This window comes from Crocuta crocuta, unplaced genomic scaffold, assembly GCF_008692635.1.
Source record: "Crocuta crocuta isolate KB4526 unplaced genomic scaffold, BGI_CrCroc_1.0 scaffold152, whole genome shotgun sequence".
Taxonomy (NCBI): Eukaryota; Metazoa; Chordata; class Mammalia; order Carnivora; family Hyaenidae; genus Crocuta; species Crocuta crocuta.
The window spans coordinates 4,799,093-4,814,737 of record NW_027528798.1 but is presented as its reverse complement, the minus strand read 5'-3'; the positions used below and the strand labels follow the sequence as shown (position 1 = coordinate 4,814,737).

Sequence of the window (15,645 nt, the reverse complement as noted above, 5' to 3'; positions counted from 1 at the left end):
GGAGTAAGGTAGGGAAGAGAGAGGTCAGAGGTAGAGGGCCTCTTCCTGAATGCAAAGTCCACAAGGTTAAGAGACTTTCTCCTCCCACCCCCACCCCCACTCCCACATGGCTCAGCACCAGGAATCTGAGAGCCCAGAGTACTGTGGCCAGAGACACTTGCCTGCAGCCCTCAGGGTGGCCAGTGCGGGAGGCAGGTAGATGGGGACATGATGTTGTTTACAGAGGCCTCAGAGCCAAGGGCTATACTCTGAAAGGAGCAATACCACGTCTTCTCTCTAGGAGGGCAAGGTTAGAGGTAGTGGCAGAGCAACCTGGGTCAGCCTCTCAGAGCGCTGGCGGTGGGGTGAGGGGTATGAGCAGAGAGCCCGCCCCTCTAGTGAAGCCCTGTAGGCTAGGACAGGGGGGCGGGGAAAGGGGAGGGCGTGCCTTCCCCTGGCTGCCAAGCTGCTCGGCGTCGCGGCTTTCCACGCCTGAGTCTGGGGTCCTGTGACTCCACTCTCCCCTTGGGAGACCGCGCCGCCGGGTGGCTCGAGTGGACGGTCGGGACTCCATCGTCGCCCTCTGCCCCTGTCGCCCCTCAGGTACTCGAGACTGGCCCCTGCCCACCTGTCCGGCCCGTGCAGCATGTGGCCCCTGCGCCTCGATGGTACCTCCACGCTCTGCCAGCGACCTTTGCTGCTTCTGCTGCTCCTGCTGCTCCTGCTGCCGCCCTTAACGGGCGCCCAGACCACTCCGGGAACCCCCAACGCCCCGACCACGCCGGCCACCTCCAGCACCCCAAGTCTGCGGGAGCGCGCGCGAGCTCTGATGCAGGACTTCCCTCTCGTGGACGGGTTCGTAAGTGCGGTGTGGAGGCAGGTGGAGACTGAGCCCATTCTACGGCATGGGAAGGGGTCAGGGCTCCTAAGGAAGTTCTCTCACATCACCCCTGGATGCGCTCTCCCATTATCCATGGGTGCCTTTTCCCTTCCTCTTTCACTCCCTCTCTGGTGGGAACTCCCCTAGCAACAAGGGGTCCTAGTATGGTCTGTGACAGTGTGGTGTGGGGGACATCCTCCCCCCCAATGCTGGCCACATATCCTGCCTGATCCCAAGGTCTAAAGAGCCCACCCATTTCCCTCTGACTTGACCTTGCCTTGCTCTCCCTCCAGCCACAACGACATGCCCCTTGTCCTGAGGCAGTTTTATGGCACCAGGCTACAGGATGTTAATCTGCGCAATTTCAGCCATGGCCAGACCAGCCTGGACAGGCTTAGAGACGGTCTCGTGGGTGCTCAGGTATCACAGGGACACATAGCATGGCTGAGAGGGAGTTTGGGGGCCCCAGAAACCATGAGTTAGTCACATGGGAACTCAGCATAGGACCGCCCCACCCCCAATGCTACAACATGGATTCTGGGGGCTACAGGGGTTACAGTGAACCCGTTTGGTGGGCATCCAAGTACCACCAAACAAGCAATGCATTACATGTGACCACATTTGCTGTATGAGCTGTGGAGACTATGAGAAACCCAGGGACCTCCAACCCCTGGCCTTCCTCCAGTTCTGGTCAGCCTACGTCCCATGCCAGACCCAGGAACGAGATGCTCTGCGCCTCACCCTGGAGCAAATTGACCTCATCCGCCGCATGTGTGCCTCCTATTCTGAGTTGGAGCTTGTGACCTCAGTTAAAGGTAGGTAGACAGGTGGGGGGTATTAGGCACTTGATTGAGATACCCCAGCCTCTGAAAGTGATCACCTGACCTACCTGCCCCCAGCTCTGAACAATACCCGGAAGTTGGCTTGCCTCATTGGTGTGGAGGGTGGCCACTCACTGGACAGTAGCCTTTCCGTCTTGCGTACCTTCTATGTGCTGGGTGTGCGCTACCTGACGCTCACTCACACCTGCAACACACCCTGGTGAGCACAGTACAGATGGTATGCACCCACTGATGAGGGATCTGCCCAAGATCATACTGGGGCTCAGACCAAGCTTTACCCCTGGGATCTGGTACTGACCCTGGAGTGGGGAGGAGAGCATGGGTTTGCAAAGCAAGACTGGATTCCCAGTAGGGACTCCCTCCTGCCAGGCCCAGCCCAGCTTGGATCCCTGCTCTTGCCCCAGGGGGTTGCAGGTATAGAGAGTTCCATAGGCTCTTGTGGCCAACTCATGGCCACCATTCACACTGCCTCCTGGCCATCCTGCAGGGCAGAGAGCTCAGCTAAGGGCACCCATCCTTTCTATAACAATGTCAGCGGGCTGACCAGCTTTGGTGAGGTGAGACCTTGATTCCATACCCTGCCCCGCATGCCCCACCAGTTCCTACAGATAAATGCACACACATGTGCACCCCTGACGCTCTTTCCCCAACCTGTCTCTGCAGAAAGTGGTGGTGGAAATGAACCGCTTGGGCATGATGGTAGATTTGTCCCATGTCTCTGATGCTGTGGCACGACGAGCCTTGGAAGTGTCACGGGCACCTGTGATCTTCTCCCACTCAGCTTCCCGGGGTGTGTGCCAGAATGCCAGGAACATTCCTGATGATATCCTGCAGCTTCTGGTGAGAGACTGCCCTGACCCGCAAACCTAAAGCAAGAGGTTTAAACCAGGAGCCCTTGAACCTGAGCCCCTGTTCCCTCAACTTCCTCAAACCCTAGGCTGAACATCTTTTGCCCCCACAAACCCACAGTCCAGAGCTCCTGAATTCTTGAACCCAGGTATGGGGGTTCTAAGTGGTAAATACTCCTCTACTCCATAAGCCTCCCAGGGTCAAGACATTTACACCTCAACCTCCTCCATTCACATAAACCCAGAGAGTAGAGAGGTGAAATCTCCTCTGACTTCAAAGCCAGAGCTGAACACCTTCCTCACAGGAGCGTAGAGGCAAGTGGTTGTTCTGGGGGCCAAGCTGAGTGTCCATTTGTCCACCCCTGCAGAAGAAGAATGGTGGTATCGTGATGGTGTCTTTGTCAGTGGGGGTGCTGCAGTGCAACCTGTTAGCCAATGTGTCCACTGTGGCAGGTAAGCCCTACCTGGGCTCTCTGAATAGCTCTGATTTGGACCTGAAGCCTTGACGGGAGGGCCTCAGAACTGCCCTAGAGGTCTGATTCATTGTTGGCAGTAGGCACAGTGCCCAAAAACTCAATGATGCACAGATTAAGGCACCTTGGTGCCATGTGGAACTGAAGACACAACTTTGATACTACAATATTAATGGGTATAAAGGAGGCAGGCAGACACAGAGCCCAGGTGCCAACCATCTGCACCCCTCTAGGGGCTCCCAAAGATCCCTGACCCTGCCTCTGGCCAAGGGACTGGGAGGCCCCTTAAGTCTCTTTGGTCTTTGTCAGTTATATTCTTTGTTCATCTCTCATCCTCCACACCCATGGAAAGGGGCCCCCATGGTTCTCTAGGAGACTGGAAGCAGGGTGAATCCTGAATGAGAAATGGCCAGATGGGGTCCACTCCAAATCTAAATTCCAGTCTAGAGCCATCTGGAATCAGCCTCCTCAGGGTGGCATACTGGGTGCCAGGCCATGAAGGAATTGGCCTCCATGGCCTATAGGCAGCAAGAAGGGGAATCAGTAGAGTCCAGTCCCCACCTCACCCCTGCCCTAGAAGCCCCACACTGCTGACTCTTGATCCCGCAGATCACTTTGACTACATAAAGGCAGTCATTGGATCCAAATTCATTGGGATTGGTGGAGATTACGATGGGGCTAAATGGTAAGTGCTTCTCTGGGGCTCTTCTGGGGCTAGCTGTGCCACAATAGAGCCTTGATAGTCACCATGCCCACCACACCGTGGTCCTCATAGCTTTTAGGCTCACCTGGGATCTCCCCACATGCAGAGTCTGTTTCTGTTTGTCTGTGACCCATTGGCCCCACCTCTAGGTCATGATCTGTCCAGCAGATGTACCCACCATAGTGCCAGCAGACCCACAGCTTTTTTTTTTTTTAAGTTTTATTTATTTAAGTAATCTCTACACCCAATATGGGGTTCAAACTCATGACCCTGAAATCAAAAGTCATATTCTCTTCCTCCTGAGCCAGCCACATGCCAGTGACCCACTGCTTCTGAGTGGACTCAGCAAGGTCTGGTGTGTGGACTGACCAACTCCTCCACCTGCAGCTGGGTCTTAAAAAGCTTTTCTTCTCGGGGCGCTTGGGTGGCTCAGTCAGTTAAGCGTTTAACTCTTAATTCTAGTTCAAGTCATAATCTCACCATTTGTGGGTTTGAACCCTGCATCGGGCTCTCTGCTGATGGTGTGGAAACTGCTTGGGATTCTCTCTCTCTCTCTGTCTCTCCCTCTCCCTCCCCCTCCCTCCCTCCCTATACTCTCTTTCTCTCAAAATAAATAAATAAACTACAAAAATAAATTAAAAAGCTTTTCTTCTTTTTATCAATGGAGGAAAACTTTGCATTCTGTGAAAGGCCTAGATCCAAACAGTATAATTCAATGAGTTTTTATAAACATTCAAAGACGTTAGGAGCTTCCTTCTGCAGAATGAAGAACAAGGGTGAATCACTTACTCTGTCCAAGTGTCCATTTCCCATGTCAGACCAGGGCTGGGATTCAGTAGACCCTGGACACATAGAGCTGTAGTTTTGAGTCAGGAACAGGGAACGGGGCTGCAGGTCCACAGCTGATTGGCTCATGACCATATAGGTTCCCTCAGGGGCTAGAGGACGTGTCCACATACCCAGTTCTGATAGAAGAGTTGCTGAGTCGTGGCTGGAGTGAGGAAGAGCTCCGTGGTGTGCTTCGTGGAAACCTGCTGCGGGTCTTTGGACAGGTGGAACAGGTATGCTGGGTTGGACAAAAGAGTTGCTCAGGGGTCTGAGCAAGTGTGTTGGGGCTGCTGTGGGAGCTGCTGACTACTTACTGCCACCTCCAGGTACGGGAGGCAAGCAAGGGGCAAAGCCCCTTGGAAGACGAGTTCCCGGATGAGCAGCTGGGCAGTTCTTGCCGCTCTGTTCTTTCACGTCTGCGTCAGACACAGAATCTGGCTCCAGACCAGAAAGTAACTGAGACTTCGGCACGTTGGACACCTAAGCGGTCACCTAAACAGCCATTGTCAAAATCTTCCCCCAATGTGGCTCCAAGCCTCACAGTTATTGCTGCCTTTTCAGTCCTCATTCTGTGGCTCTGGTGACCCAGTTAATCCTACCAGATGTTACTACAGCAGCTGCAGACACCCCACAATGTCCACCTGTCGTGCAGACAGATGCATTTCCTGAAAATAAATGTTTTACACATGGAAACAGGCATGAGTGTCCTTCTCTGTGGTGGGGTCTGGTGGTGCCAGCTCCCAATTCTGGTAGTTGGTGGAGGACCCTGCAATTCAGCCACCAGTTACTCCAGTAAAACCTGAGTCTCACTAGCGTGGCCTGAGGAGACCCAAATGGTTGGGCTCAGCACTAGAAGAAGACAATGGGTAGCTCTGGCTGTGGGAGAGTGGACCTTCCTCTGGGTTGCCTCTCAGTCACTTACTCAGTCCACATCCTGACCTATTGACCACCACCTGGGGATCTTGAAGGGAACTCTGATTCAGATTCCCAAGAAAGGAACCTGCCTAGATCACAAATGATCTTTGTTCCTATTTGGACAGAGCCCAAATGCTAGACTACACGATGGTACATGGGCTTCCAATGACTCAATGACTGAACCTCCCTAGAGGTGCAGAGTGCATTCTCTGTCCCCTTTTCTCAATGCCCCTCCTCTGCTCATTCTCTCTCTCTCTCTCTCTCTCTCTCTCTCTCTCAAAAAATAAATAAATAAATAAACTCAAAGTTTGAGCCCCAGCCTCACAGAGCTTAGAACAGAAGACTGCATCTGGACTTGAGAGACAATTGCTTAATAACCAGAATTGCTGCAGGCCTGGGGTAAAGGGCACTGATTCTAATTCATTTTTTCTCCTAGGTGCATATTTTTGTGTTCCAACTCAAAACTAAGTGTTCATCAGGATTCTCCTTACTTTGGTGGATCCTGGACACTAATCTCTGCCTCTTTAGAGCACCACACCCCTAGTGGAAGAACCAGCCTCAAACTTAGGCCCATCTCTAGGTTTCCACTTTCCTTGGATACTCACATTTTTTAGTATCTTGTTTAACTTTATGATGTCTTCAGGAAGATCCTTTTTATATTTTGCCCAACATTTCCAGTTGTTCTCAGAAAGAGTAGAAGTCTGATTTACTTAGTCAAACAAAATCAGACATGTGAAATGGTGTTTATGTAATAATTCACTAACATTAAAAATCAGTTATAGGAGCACCTGGGTGATCGGTTGGGCGTCCAACTTCAGGTCAGGTCACGATTTCGCAGTTCATGGGTTGGAGCCCCTCTACCCCCTCAAAAATAAACATTTAAATAAATAAATAAATGATTTTAAAAATCAATTATAAACATAATGCTCTCTACTTTCACCTAAGACTATTATAGGAACAGCTGTATGTGCAATACTTCTGAACTTTTGATAAACTATTAGCAAATTCATCATTCACTATGTTGTTTATATCACTTAAACGAAGACCTCCCATGGCAAGTCAGCTTGGTATATGAGACCAGAATAAACATTCTCTCTCTCCCTCTCTTCTGAGATAGTTAAATCTGAAGGCAGCAGGGTCAGACTTAGTCCTTAACCCCTAGGCATGAGAAGGGAGCAGTGATGGACAGGAGGCAGTGGTGGCCAGAGGTCAAGACCTTCTTCTGGCACCCAAAAGGGGAGCCCCGCTTATCAGGAAGCCCACGTGGGAGAACAGGTGACAGACACAGATACAGAAGGGGGACAATTCAGATTTTAGTCTGATATAGGCCCCTCTCAGCCTGGTAGGACCTCATGCCAGTCCAGGAGACCCAGATGCCACCCAAATGCAGTTCTGAGATCACTTTCCCTTGTGTCAGGGTTTTTTCTGCAGAAAACAATGAGTTATACTGCCCAAGCCTCTGGCCATCCTGGAAACTGCCTTGCATTGAAGGAGGATTTCCCCACATGAAGTCATGTCAGATCAAGACCCCTCATGTTCTTAGCCGCAAGAATTCTTATCCCACTGTTCTATGCCTTTGAGGACCTTCTAGCTCTTCCCTTACAGACAACCATCCTGTCCTAACTAGACCTTTGCTTGAGCTATTGGCCAGTTTGGGATGCCCTCTCCACCTCCCCTCCCCAATGCAGACCCCATCCTTTCAAGGCTCAGCTGCTGTGGTGCCTCCACTGATCTGTTACCAAACAGGCCAGCTCTCAGCAGCACTACCCACATCCCTCAGCCAGGATGACCATATTAGAGAAAAAGATGTGACATAAATTGACCAGGGAGTGGCTTGCCCCCTTTTCAAGATGGTTATAATTAATATTTAGAATCTACAAATTTTTTTGTACAGAAAGCAAATTTCGATACTAGTTACTAAAACAAAATGGTTTCCCATATTATTCTTAAATTTCATTTTTTTAAAAATGTTTTTTATTTCTAGGGGCGAGAGAGAGAGACAGCGTGAGCAGGGGAGGGTCAGAGAGAGAGGGAGTCACAGACTGAAACAGGGTCCAGGCTCTGAGCTGGCAGTCAGCACAGAGCCCGACGCGGGGCTCGAACCCACGAACCGTGAGATCATGACCCAAGCAAAAGTCGGACGCTTAACCGACTAAGCCACCCAGGCGCCCCTTAAATTTCATTTTTAAGAAATATAGGCGCACCTTGGGTTGCTGAGTCGGTTGAGCATCCCACTCGATTTCTGCTCAGGTCATGATCATGGGATCCGGCGTGGGTTAGGCTCAGCCCTGAGCATGGAGCCTGCTTGGGATCTCTCTCCCTCTCTCTTTGCCGCGCTCCCACTCACGTGCTCTCGCGCCTTGCAGAGACTGGTCGGGGCCACTGGGGGGCCCTCCTAGTTGGGGGTGGAGTTCTGTGTCGCCCCCTGTGGCCACGCTGTGCGGCTGCTGCGTCGCAGATCCCTGCTCATTCTGACTCCAACCCCTCTTCACGAGGCCACGCGGCTAGGTCACGAATCGCCCTCTGCCCCTCGCCGCCCCTCCTCTAGAGACCGGCCACTGCCCGCCCGGCTGGCCCTGCGCAGCATGAGGTCCTTGGGCTTCCAGGGTCCCCGTGAGCTTCGCTGGCGACCTCTGCTGCGTCTGCTGCTCCTGCTGTCTCTGCTGCAGCGGCCGGTAACCCGTGCCCAGACCCCTCCCGGAATCCCCAGCGCCCCGACCACACCCGGAGCCCCCAGCAACCAGACCACGGTCTCCTCTAGTTCCCCGACCACGCCGGCCACCTCCAGCACACCAAGTCTGAGGAAGCGCGCGCGGGCCCTGATGCGGGACTTCCCTCTCGTGGACGGGTGCGTAGGTGCGGCGTGGGGGTAGGTGGAGACTGAGCCCACTCCTGGGTAGGGGAAGGGGTCCTCAGCATGTAGGGCTAGTGAGGAGGCTTCCTCACCCACTCCTGGATGAACTCTCCTCCATCAGCCAGGCCCCCTCCCCCCATTACCCTGTTCCTGGTGTACTCCCCCCACACCCCTGCCCAAAGGGTGCACCTTAGGAGTTTTTCCATATTGTCTGTGTGACACAGTGAGGGAGGGGGAGGGGAGGGGGGGACAGGACACGACCAGGTACCTCCACATGCCCTGCCTGACCTGGAGGCCATGTCCCCCACTCTAACCTTGTCTTGATGCCCCCAGCCACAACCACTTGCCCCTGCTCCTGAGACGGCTTTTCCAGAACAGGCTACAAGATGTTAACCTGCGCAATTTCAGTCGTGGCCAGACCAGCGTGGACAAGCTCAAGGATGGCCTCGTGGGTGCCCAGGTACCACAGGGATACACAGGGTGCCACAGAATGGCTGCTGGGGCATGTTGGGGCCACAGAAACCTGGGCAGGCAGGCCTCTGGGTAATTAGAATCGTAGAACACATAATGTGTCATCACATGACTGCAGGGAATGTGGGGGCTCTGGAGGCCAAGCTAGGCCAACCACATGGGTACCCAGGTTCTGTGGAGACACACAGAAAGTGACCAGAAAATCCTTGGTGAGTGTGGGGGCTGTTAGAATGCCTTGGGGCATTCACCTAGCACATGGACAAACAGCAGGCAGTGATATTTCATAGTCCACAGTTTGGCTGCTGGCAGCAAGCTTAATAGTCATCAGGATACCATAGAGTCATGCAGTGTTTCATTCTGGGCCACTGACCCAAATGAGCACCTTGGGGCTGAGGAAGATGGCAGACCAAGAACACTGGAAACCATTCTAATCTCATTCTGGACCCCCGGGGCCTACCTCTAGTTCTGGTCAGCTCAAGCCCCATGCCAGACCCAGGACCAGGATGCTGTGCGCCTCACACTGGAGCAGATTGACCTCATTCGTCGCATGTGTGCCTCCTACTCTGAACTGGAGCTTGTGACCTCAGCCAAAGGTGGGTTGGCAAATGGGGGGATAGTTAGGGGCTCACTCTGGTGGTTCTGATCCTGGGGCCTGACCACTTGATTATCCACCCTCTTCTAGGTCTGAACAGCACTCAAAAGCTGGCCTGCCTCATTGGTGTGGAGGGTGGTCACTCACTGGACAGCAGCCTCTCTGTGCTGCGCAGTTTTTATCTGCTGGGGGTGCGCTACCTGACACTTACCTTCACCTGCAACACGCCCTGGTGAGCAGAGTGCCTAGCCAGGGTGAAATGGTAGATGACATGGTGGAGAAACTGCCAGAGAGGGGAGGACAGAGGAGTCCGCAGAGGGAGGCTGGACTCCTGGCAGGTTCCTCACACTCCCAGAAAGCAGCTGGCCCAGGTCCTTACTCTATTCCAGAGTGAGGGTGGATGGTCAAACAGAGGGAATGCAGAGTCCTCCGGCTCTGATGCCCACTATGTTGCCTTTGAGATTGCCTTCTTCTGGCTGTCCTGCAGGGCAGAAAGTTCCACCAAGTTTAAACACCACTTCTACACCAACGTCAGTGGGTTGACAAGCTTTGGCGAGGTGAGGACTCCTGTTCCATTCCCTGCCCCACACGTTCCCTGCTTACAGATAGAGCACACGTATGTGCATCCTTGACATCTCCCCCAACTCAAAAAAAAAAAACAAAAATAAAAAACCTGTCTTTGCAGAAGGTGGTAGGGGAAATGAACCGCCTGGGCATGATGGTGGACTTGTCGCACGCGTCAGACACCTTGGCACGGCAAGCACTGAAGGTGTCGAGGGCTCCCGTGATCTTCTCCCACTCAGCTGCCAGGGCTGTGTGCAACAATTTGCTGAATGTTCCCGATGACATCCTGCAACATCTGGTGAGCAGCTACCTCAGCCCTCACACCCAGAGCTGGGCGTGCTCCATGCAAACATTCAGCACCTTGAACAAAGCTACTAGCCCAGGCCTCACCTTTGGACCCACGGCTGGTTAACCTTCCCCCATCTCTGAAAATCAAGGCCAAATCAGCTTACTCAGGTTCCCACAAACCCAGAGCTGAAGCCTCTTCCAGCCCCTGAAACCAGGACTGAGCACTGTCTTACCAGGATCCCCAGGGCACAAGGCAGGCCATCAGGCCTGAAGAGCCAAACTGAGGAGGCTGAGTGTCCATTTCTTTATCCTTCTAGAAGAAGAATGGTGGCATTGTGATGGTGACGCTGTCCATGGGGGTGCTACCATGCAACCTGTTGGCTAATGTGTCCACAGTGGCAGGTGAGCCTCACTTTGACTTCTTGTGCAGTTCTAGCTTGACCTGTGGCCGCGGGGGCCCTCAGGACAGACGGCCCCGGCAGTCTAGCACACCTGTTGTTGGGCAAGGGGCAAGACCTCTGACAGCCCGGGAGAGGAGACACGGCTCTTCGCTGCCACCCAGATCTGGGGCCATAGTCAATGCTGCTGGGCTTGGGGGAAGCAACTGCCCCTGTCTCTGTCTTTTGCTCTCACTTCTCTGGACAGGACAGATGGGCTCTCAAGGAACCCAGAGGCAAGGTGGCTTCTGGGAAGAAAAAATGCTAAAGGTACACTGTTCAGCCTTTAGTCATTTCAGAACTCACAATTGGCTAGGAGCTCCGTGAAGTCAGCTGCCATGGCCAGGAGTGCTGTGGGCAGGGGAACTGGCCAGGGCTGAGTGTTCCCAGACCCGGACAAGGGCTGGTCCCAGGGTCTAACTCCAGCGTAGTGCTGCTCACCACTAACCCCTGCCCCCTAGATCACTTTGACCACATCAGAGCTGTCATTGGATCAGAGTTCATCGGGATTGGTGGGAATTACGATGGGTCTGGTCGGTGAGTATTTCCCTGGGGTTTGTCTTGGGCAGGGCATGGCAGGGAGTCCTTTAGTCTCTCCATCCCATGCTGCTCCCACACTTCAGGCCTCAACTACAGGCTCTGGTTTTCCAGCTCACCTGACATCTCTCCACTCCCAGGGCCTGCTTCCTGGCCTCTCCCTCTCCCACCTCTGGCCTGCCAGACCCACTCCCCCTCCAAATCATCACATTCATTGAGTACTCCCCCGCCACCCTGCCCCAGCAGAGCTCTTTCTCCTAGTGCATGCTGCACTCCCAGCTCTGCAGATCTGTTGTGGGCCAGTCATCTGCTCAGGGGGTAGATACCACAGAAGCTCTGTCTTCAAGGAGCTACCAAAGTGACATTCAGTAGCCTGGAGAGTGTGGTCTTCAATTTCACCTATGTGATTGGCGCTGGTGGGACACTGGGCCCTAGACCCTGATCCTGATCAGGGCTGAGGTTCCACAGCTGGAGGCTCATGGCCACACAGGTTCCCTCGGGGGCTAGAGGACGTGTCCACGTACCCAGTACTGATAGAGGAACTGCTGAGTCGGGGCTGGAGTGAGGAAGAGCTCCAGGGTGTCCTTCGTGGAAACCTGCTGCGGGTCTTCAGACGCGTGGAACAGGTATGCTGGGTTGGGCAAAAGGATGGTGTGGTGGTTTGAGTAGGTGAGGGGGGCGCTATGGAAGCCACTAACTGCTGACTCCACCCCCAGGTGAGAGAGGAGAACAATGGACAGAACCCTGTGGAGGACGAGTTTCCAGATAGGCAGGTGGTCGGGTCTTGCCACTCCCACCTCCTATCTCAGCTTCAGAGTGAGCACCTCAACACACACCTGAAGGTGACCAAGTGGCCAATCAGTCAGGTCCTCCAGAGGCCCTCGAAAGCCTCCCCATACTTTGTTCTAAGTCTCTTGGCTGCTGCCACCTTCTCAGTCCTCATCCTGTAGCTCTGGTGACCTGGCCAGTCCCCTGGAGGTCACTGTGGCAAAGTCTCACAAAGTCTCCTTCCCAGCCATCCAGGCACAAGCGTATGCTGAGAATAAACATTTTGGGTATGGAGCCAAGTGTGAAAGTTCTTCCTGCTCTCTGGGGAGCAGGGGAATGGGGTCTGGTGGGCTCTTGGTTGCTGAGGGGTCTTGTAGGTCTAGCCTCAGCTGCTCAAATGAGAGGACTCCAGCTTTATCTCTTTTGGGAAGGGCAGAGACATCTTACCATATTATTATGATAAAAGCCTGAGGCCACAAAAGAGCACAAATAAATCTAGTTCAAGTGTGGTGTCGATCCCATGATGGAGTGTGACAATGGGTGGGTTACCAATCTCTGAAAGGTTTAAATTTGTGGGGGTTTTTATTTTTAAGAAGCTGAACCTAGGGGCCATCTGGCTGGCTCAGTTGGTTAAGCATCAGAGTCTTGATTTCAGCTCAGGTCATGATCTCATGGTTTGTGGGTTTGAGCCCCACATCGGGCTCCACATGAGGAGCCTGCTTGGGATTCTCTTTCCCTCCCTCTCTCCTTGCCCCTTCCTCTCTCTCTCTCTCTCAATGATGTCCCATGTCTCTCATGTCAGCTCTGCTGACAGCTAGCTCAGAGCCTGGAACCTGTTTCAGATTCTGTGTCTCCCTCTCTCCCTGATCCTCTCTTGCTCATGCTGTCTCTCTCGCTCTCTCAAAAAATAAATAAATAAATAAATAAATAAATAAATAAATAAATAAATAAATAAATAAAACATTAAAATTCAAGAGGGAGAGAGGAAGCCAAAGTGTAAGAAATTTTCAACATATATAATTGACAAAAGGCTTATATCCAGAGACAGACAATCCCATATAAAAATGGGCAAGATATTTGAATAGGGACTTTACAAGAATGGATATTCAATTGGCCAATAAGAAGATAGTCAACCTTATTAGCCATTAAGGAAATGCAAAATAAAACTCATAGTGAAGACAACTAAAATTCAGCAGGTGAACAACACCAAGCGTTAGTGAGGATGTGGAGCAACAAGCATACCCTGCTGGGCTGATTAAATGGATAAACACTGTTTTGGAAGACAGTTTAACATTTTTCTTACTATAGCTGAAGACATATATCCACGGGCAGTTACACACAACATGCAAGAATCTCTAAAATTAATGTCAAGTGAAAGGAGCCAGTACAAAATAATATATATTATGTCATTCCACTTACATAAAGTACAGGCAAGACTGATCCATGCTGGTACAGTCAGTTTTGGGGGATGTGTTGGCTAGAAGGGGGCGTGAGGAAGGGCTTCTGGGTTTCTGGCAAAGGGCTGTGTCTTGGGTCCTGGTTGCATGGGCGCGTTCATTTTGTGAACATTTCAGCACACTGTATACGCTTACGGTATGTGAACTTTTCTATATGGATATTTTTTTCTCAATAAAAAGTTTTTTTAAAAACTGGGGCCCCTGGCTGACTTAGTCAGTAGAGGAGGCAACTCTTGATCTTGGGGTTGTGAGTTCAAGCCCCGCGTTTGGAGTAGAGCCTTCTGACAAAACAAAACAAAACAAAAAACAAAACAAAACAAAACCCAGAAAGGATTAAACTTAATGTTCAGGGATGAATGCTCAGGTTGAGACTTTAAATAAGAAAACAAGAGGGCGCCTGGTGGCTCAGCCATTAAGCTCTGACTTGGGCTGAGGTCATAATGTCACAGTTCAGGAGTTTGAGTCCACATCAGGTGAGCTTGAGTCTTGCTTTGGGTAAAACACAAGCCCTGCTTCTCTCTCTCTCTCTCTGTCTCTCTCTGTCTCTCTCGCTGTCTGTCTGTCTGTCTCTCTCTGTCTGTCTCTCTCTCCCCCCCGCCCCCCTGTTTGTCTCTCCCATTGCCCCTGCTGGGATTCTCTCCCTGCCCCTCACTGACTTGCACCCTCCCTCTCAAAAATAAATAAGAAAACAAGAAAGTGATATCATCAAACTCAGGTACTTAGAAAATGCCCGACCTGGGGTGTCTGGGTGGCTCAGTTGGTTAAGCATTGACTTCGTCTCAGGTCATGAGCTCACGGTTCCTGGGTTTGAGCCCCGCGTCAGGCTCTGTGCTGACAGCTAGCTCAGAGCCTGGAGCCTGCTTTGGATTCTGTGTCTGCCTCTCTTTGACTCTCCCCTGCTCACGCTTTCTCTCTCTCTCTCTCAGAAATAGATAAAACATTAAAAAAATATACTAAAAAAGAATGCCTGACCTACCCAATGTTATGTGTCAATTACATCTCCATTTACAAAAACAAAGACTAAAAAAAGGGTCTGTGGCTGGTGGGGAGGCATGGGGTGGCAACTGGGAGAGGCATTAAGGAACTTCTGGAGTTCTGGCAGTGTCCATACCTTGCCTTGGATGGTGGTTATTTAGGGGTGCACTTGGTGGCAATACACTGAGCTGCCAGGTAGTGTGACGAGTCCCCTCCCCAGCTTCTGTCCTCACACTCCCATTCCCCAGTTCTGTTCTCCCAAGCAATCACTTTCAACACTTTTAATTGTTGATATTTACTGGTATTTTCCTCCATATTTCTAAGTAATGTATTTCATTGCCAGCTCTTTATTTTTTTAAATGTATTTATTTGACAGAAAGAGAGAGAGCGTGTACACATGAGCAGGCGAGGGGGAGAGAGAGAGAGAGGGAAAGAATCCCAAGCAGGCTCTGTGCCCAACAGAAGAGCCCAACCTGGGGGCTCAAACCCATGAACTGCGAAATCATCACCTGAGTCAAAACCAAGAGTTGAACAGACTCAACCAACTGAGCCACCCAGTCGTACCAATTGCCAACTCTTTAGACATACATTTTAGATATTATTTATTGACTCAGAAATTTGAAAAATGAGGATTTTTATTTTTATTTTCTTAATAGTTTATAAAGTTTATTTTGAGAGAGCATGGGGGTGAGTCAGAGAGAGAAGGAAAGAGAGAATCCCAAGCAGGCTCCACACTGTCAGTGTGGAGCCCAATGTAGGACTCGAACCCATGAACCATGAGATCATGACCTGAGCTGAAATCAAGAGTCAGACATTTAACCGACTGAGCCACCCACGGGCCCCGAAAAATGAGGATTTTTAGCTCTCACTCCTCCTGTCTCCTCCTACCACCCTCTAAATATTAGAATTATTTGGTTAATTACATCTTGGATTTTTTGTTTGTTTTTAAACAAGTTTATTGAGATAAAATTGATATACCATACAATTTACCCATTTGAAGTGTACAGTTCAAGGATGCCTGGGTGGCTCAATCAATTAAGTGTCCAACTCTCGGTTTCAGCTCAGGTCATGATCTCACAGCTCATTGGTTCGAGCCCTGCATTGGCTCTACACTGCAGTGCAGAGCTGCTTGGAATTCTCTCTCTCTCCCTCTCTCTCTGTCCCTCCCCTGCTCGTGTGCACTATCTCTCTCTCAAAATAAGTAAATAAAATTTAAAAAATAAAGTGTACAGTT

At 51.4% G+C, this 15,645-nt stretch overlaps 2 protein-coding genes across 2 annotated transcripts; both read left to right on the top strand.

Moving 5' to 3' along the window:
- Positions 1-429: 429 nt before the first annotated feature.
- On the top strand, positions 430-5,246 carry LOC144224566 (dipeptidase 2-like). Its single transcript, XM_077755633.1, has 10 exons — positions 430-834; positions 1,153-1,279; positions 1,545-1,674; positions 1,759-1,900; positions 2,189-2,258; positions 2,365-2,541; positions 2,918-3,002; positions 3,632-3,707; positions 4,651-4,786; positions 4,880-5,246. Exons 1-10 carry the CDS (start codon positions 626-628, stop codon positions 5,135-5,137), a joined length of 1,410 nt encoding a protein of 469 aa, XP_077611759.1. The 5' UTR covers positions 430-625; the 3' UTR covers positions 5,138-5,246.
- Positions 5,247-7,880: 2,634 nt separating this feature from the next.
- Positions 7,881-12,273, top strand: DPEP3 (dipeptidase 3). The gene is made up of 10 exons (XM_077755503.1): positions 7,881-8,316; positions 8,656-8,782; positions 9,257-9,386; positions 9,476-9,617; positions 9,873-9,942; positions 10,071-10,247; positions 10,555-10,639; positions 11,136-11,211; positions 11,702-11,837; positions 11,928-12,273. The coding sequence occupies exons 1-10, from the start codon at positions 8,054-8,056 to the stop codon at positions 12,159-12,161; spliced, it is 1,440 nt and encodes a 479-aa protein (XP_077611629.1). The 5' UTR covers positions 7,881-8,053; the 3' UTR covers positions 12,162-12,273.
- The last annotated feature ends 3,372 nt before the right edge of the window (positions 12,274-15,645 follow it).

Excerpts from the sequence above, each read along its gene's own strand:
- LOC144224566 (XM_077755633.1), top strand. The coding sequence starts at position 626 with ATGTGGCCCCTGCGCCTCGATGGTACCTCCACGCTCTGCCAGCGACCT. Across the intron at positions 1,675-1,758 it reads GCTTGTGACCTCAGTTAAAG|CTCTGAACAATACCCGGAAG; the intron begins GTAGGTAGACAG and ends ACCTGCCCCCAG. Across the intron at positions 1,901-2,188 it reads CACACCTGCAACACACCCTG|GGCAGAGAGCTCAGCTAAGG; the intron begins GTGAGCACAGTA and ends GCCATCCTGCAG.
- DPEP3 (XM_077755503.1), top strand. The coding sequence starts at position 8,054 with ATGAGGTCCTTGGGCTTCCAGGGTCCCCGTGAGCTTCGCTGGCGACCT. Across the intron at positions 8,783-9,256 it reads ATGGCCTCGTGGGTGCCCAG|TTCTGGTCAGCTCAAGCCCC; the intron begins GTACCACAGGGA and ends GCCTACCTCTAG. Across the intron at positions 9,387-9,475 it reads GCTTGTGACCTCAGCCAAAG|GTCTGAACAGCACTCAAAAG; the intron begins GTGGGTTGGCAA and ends ACCCTCTTCTAG.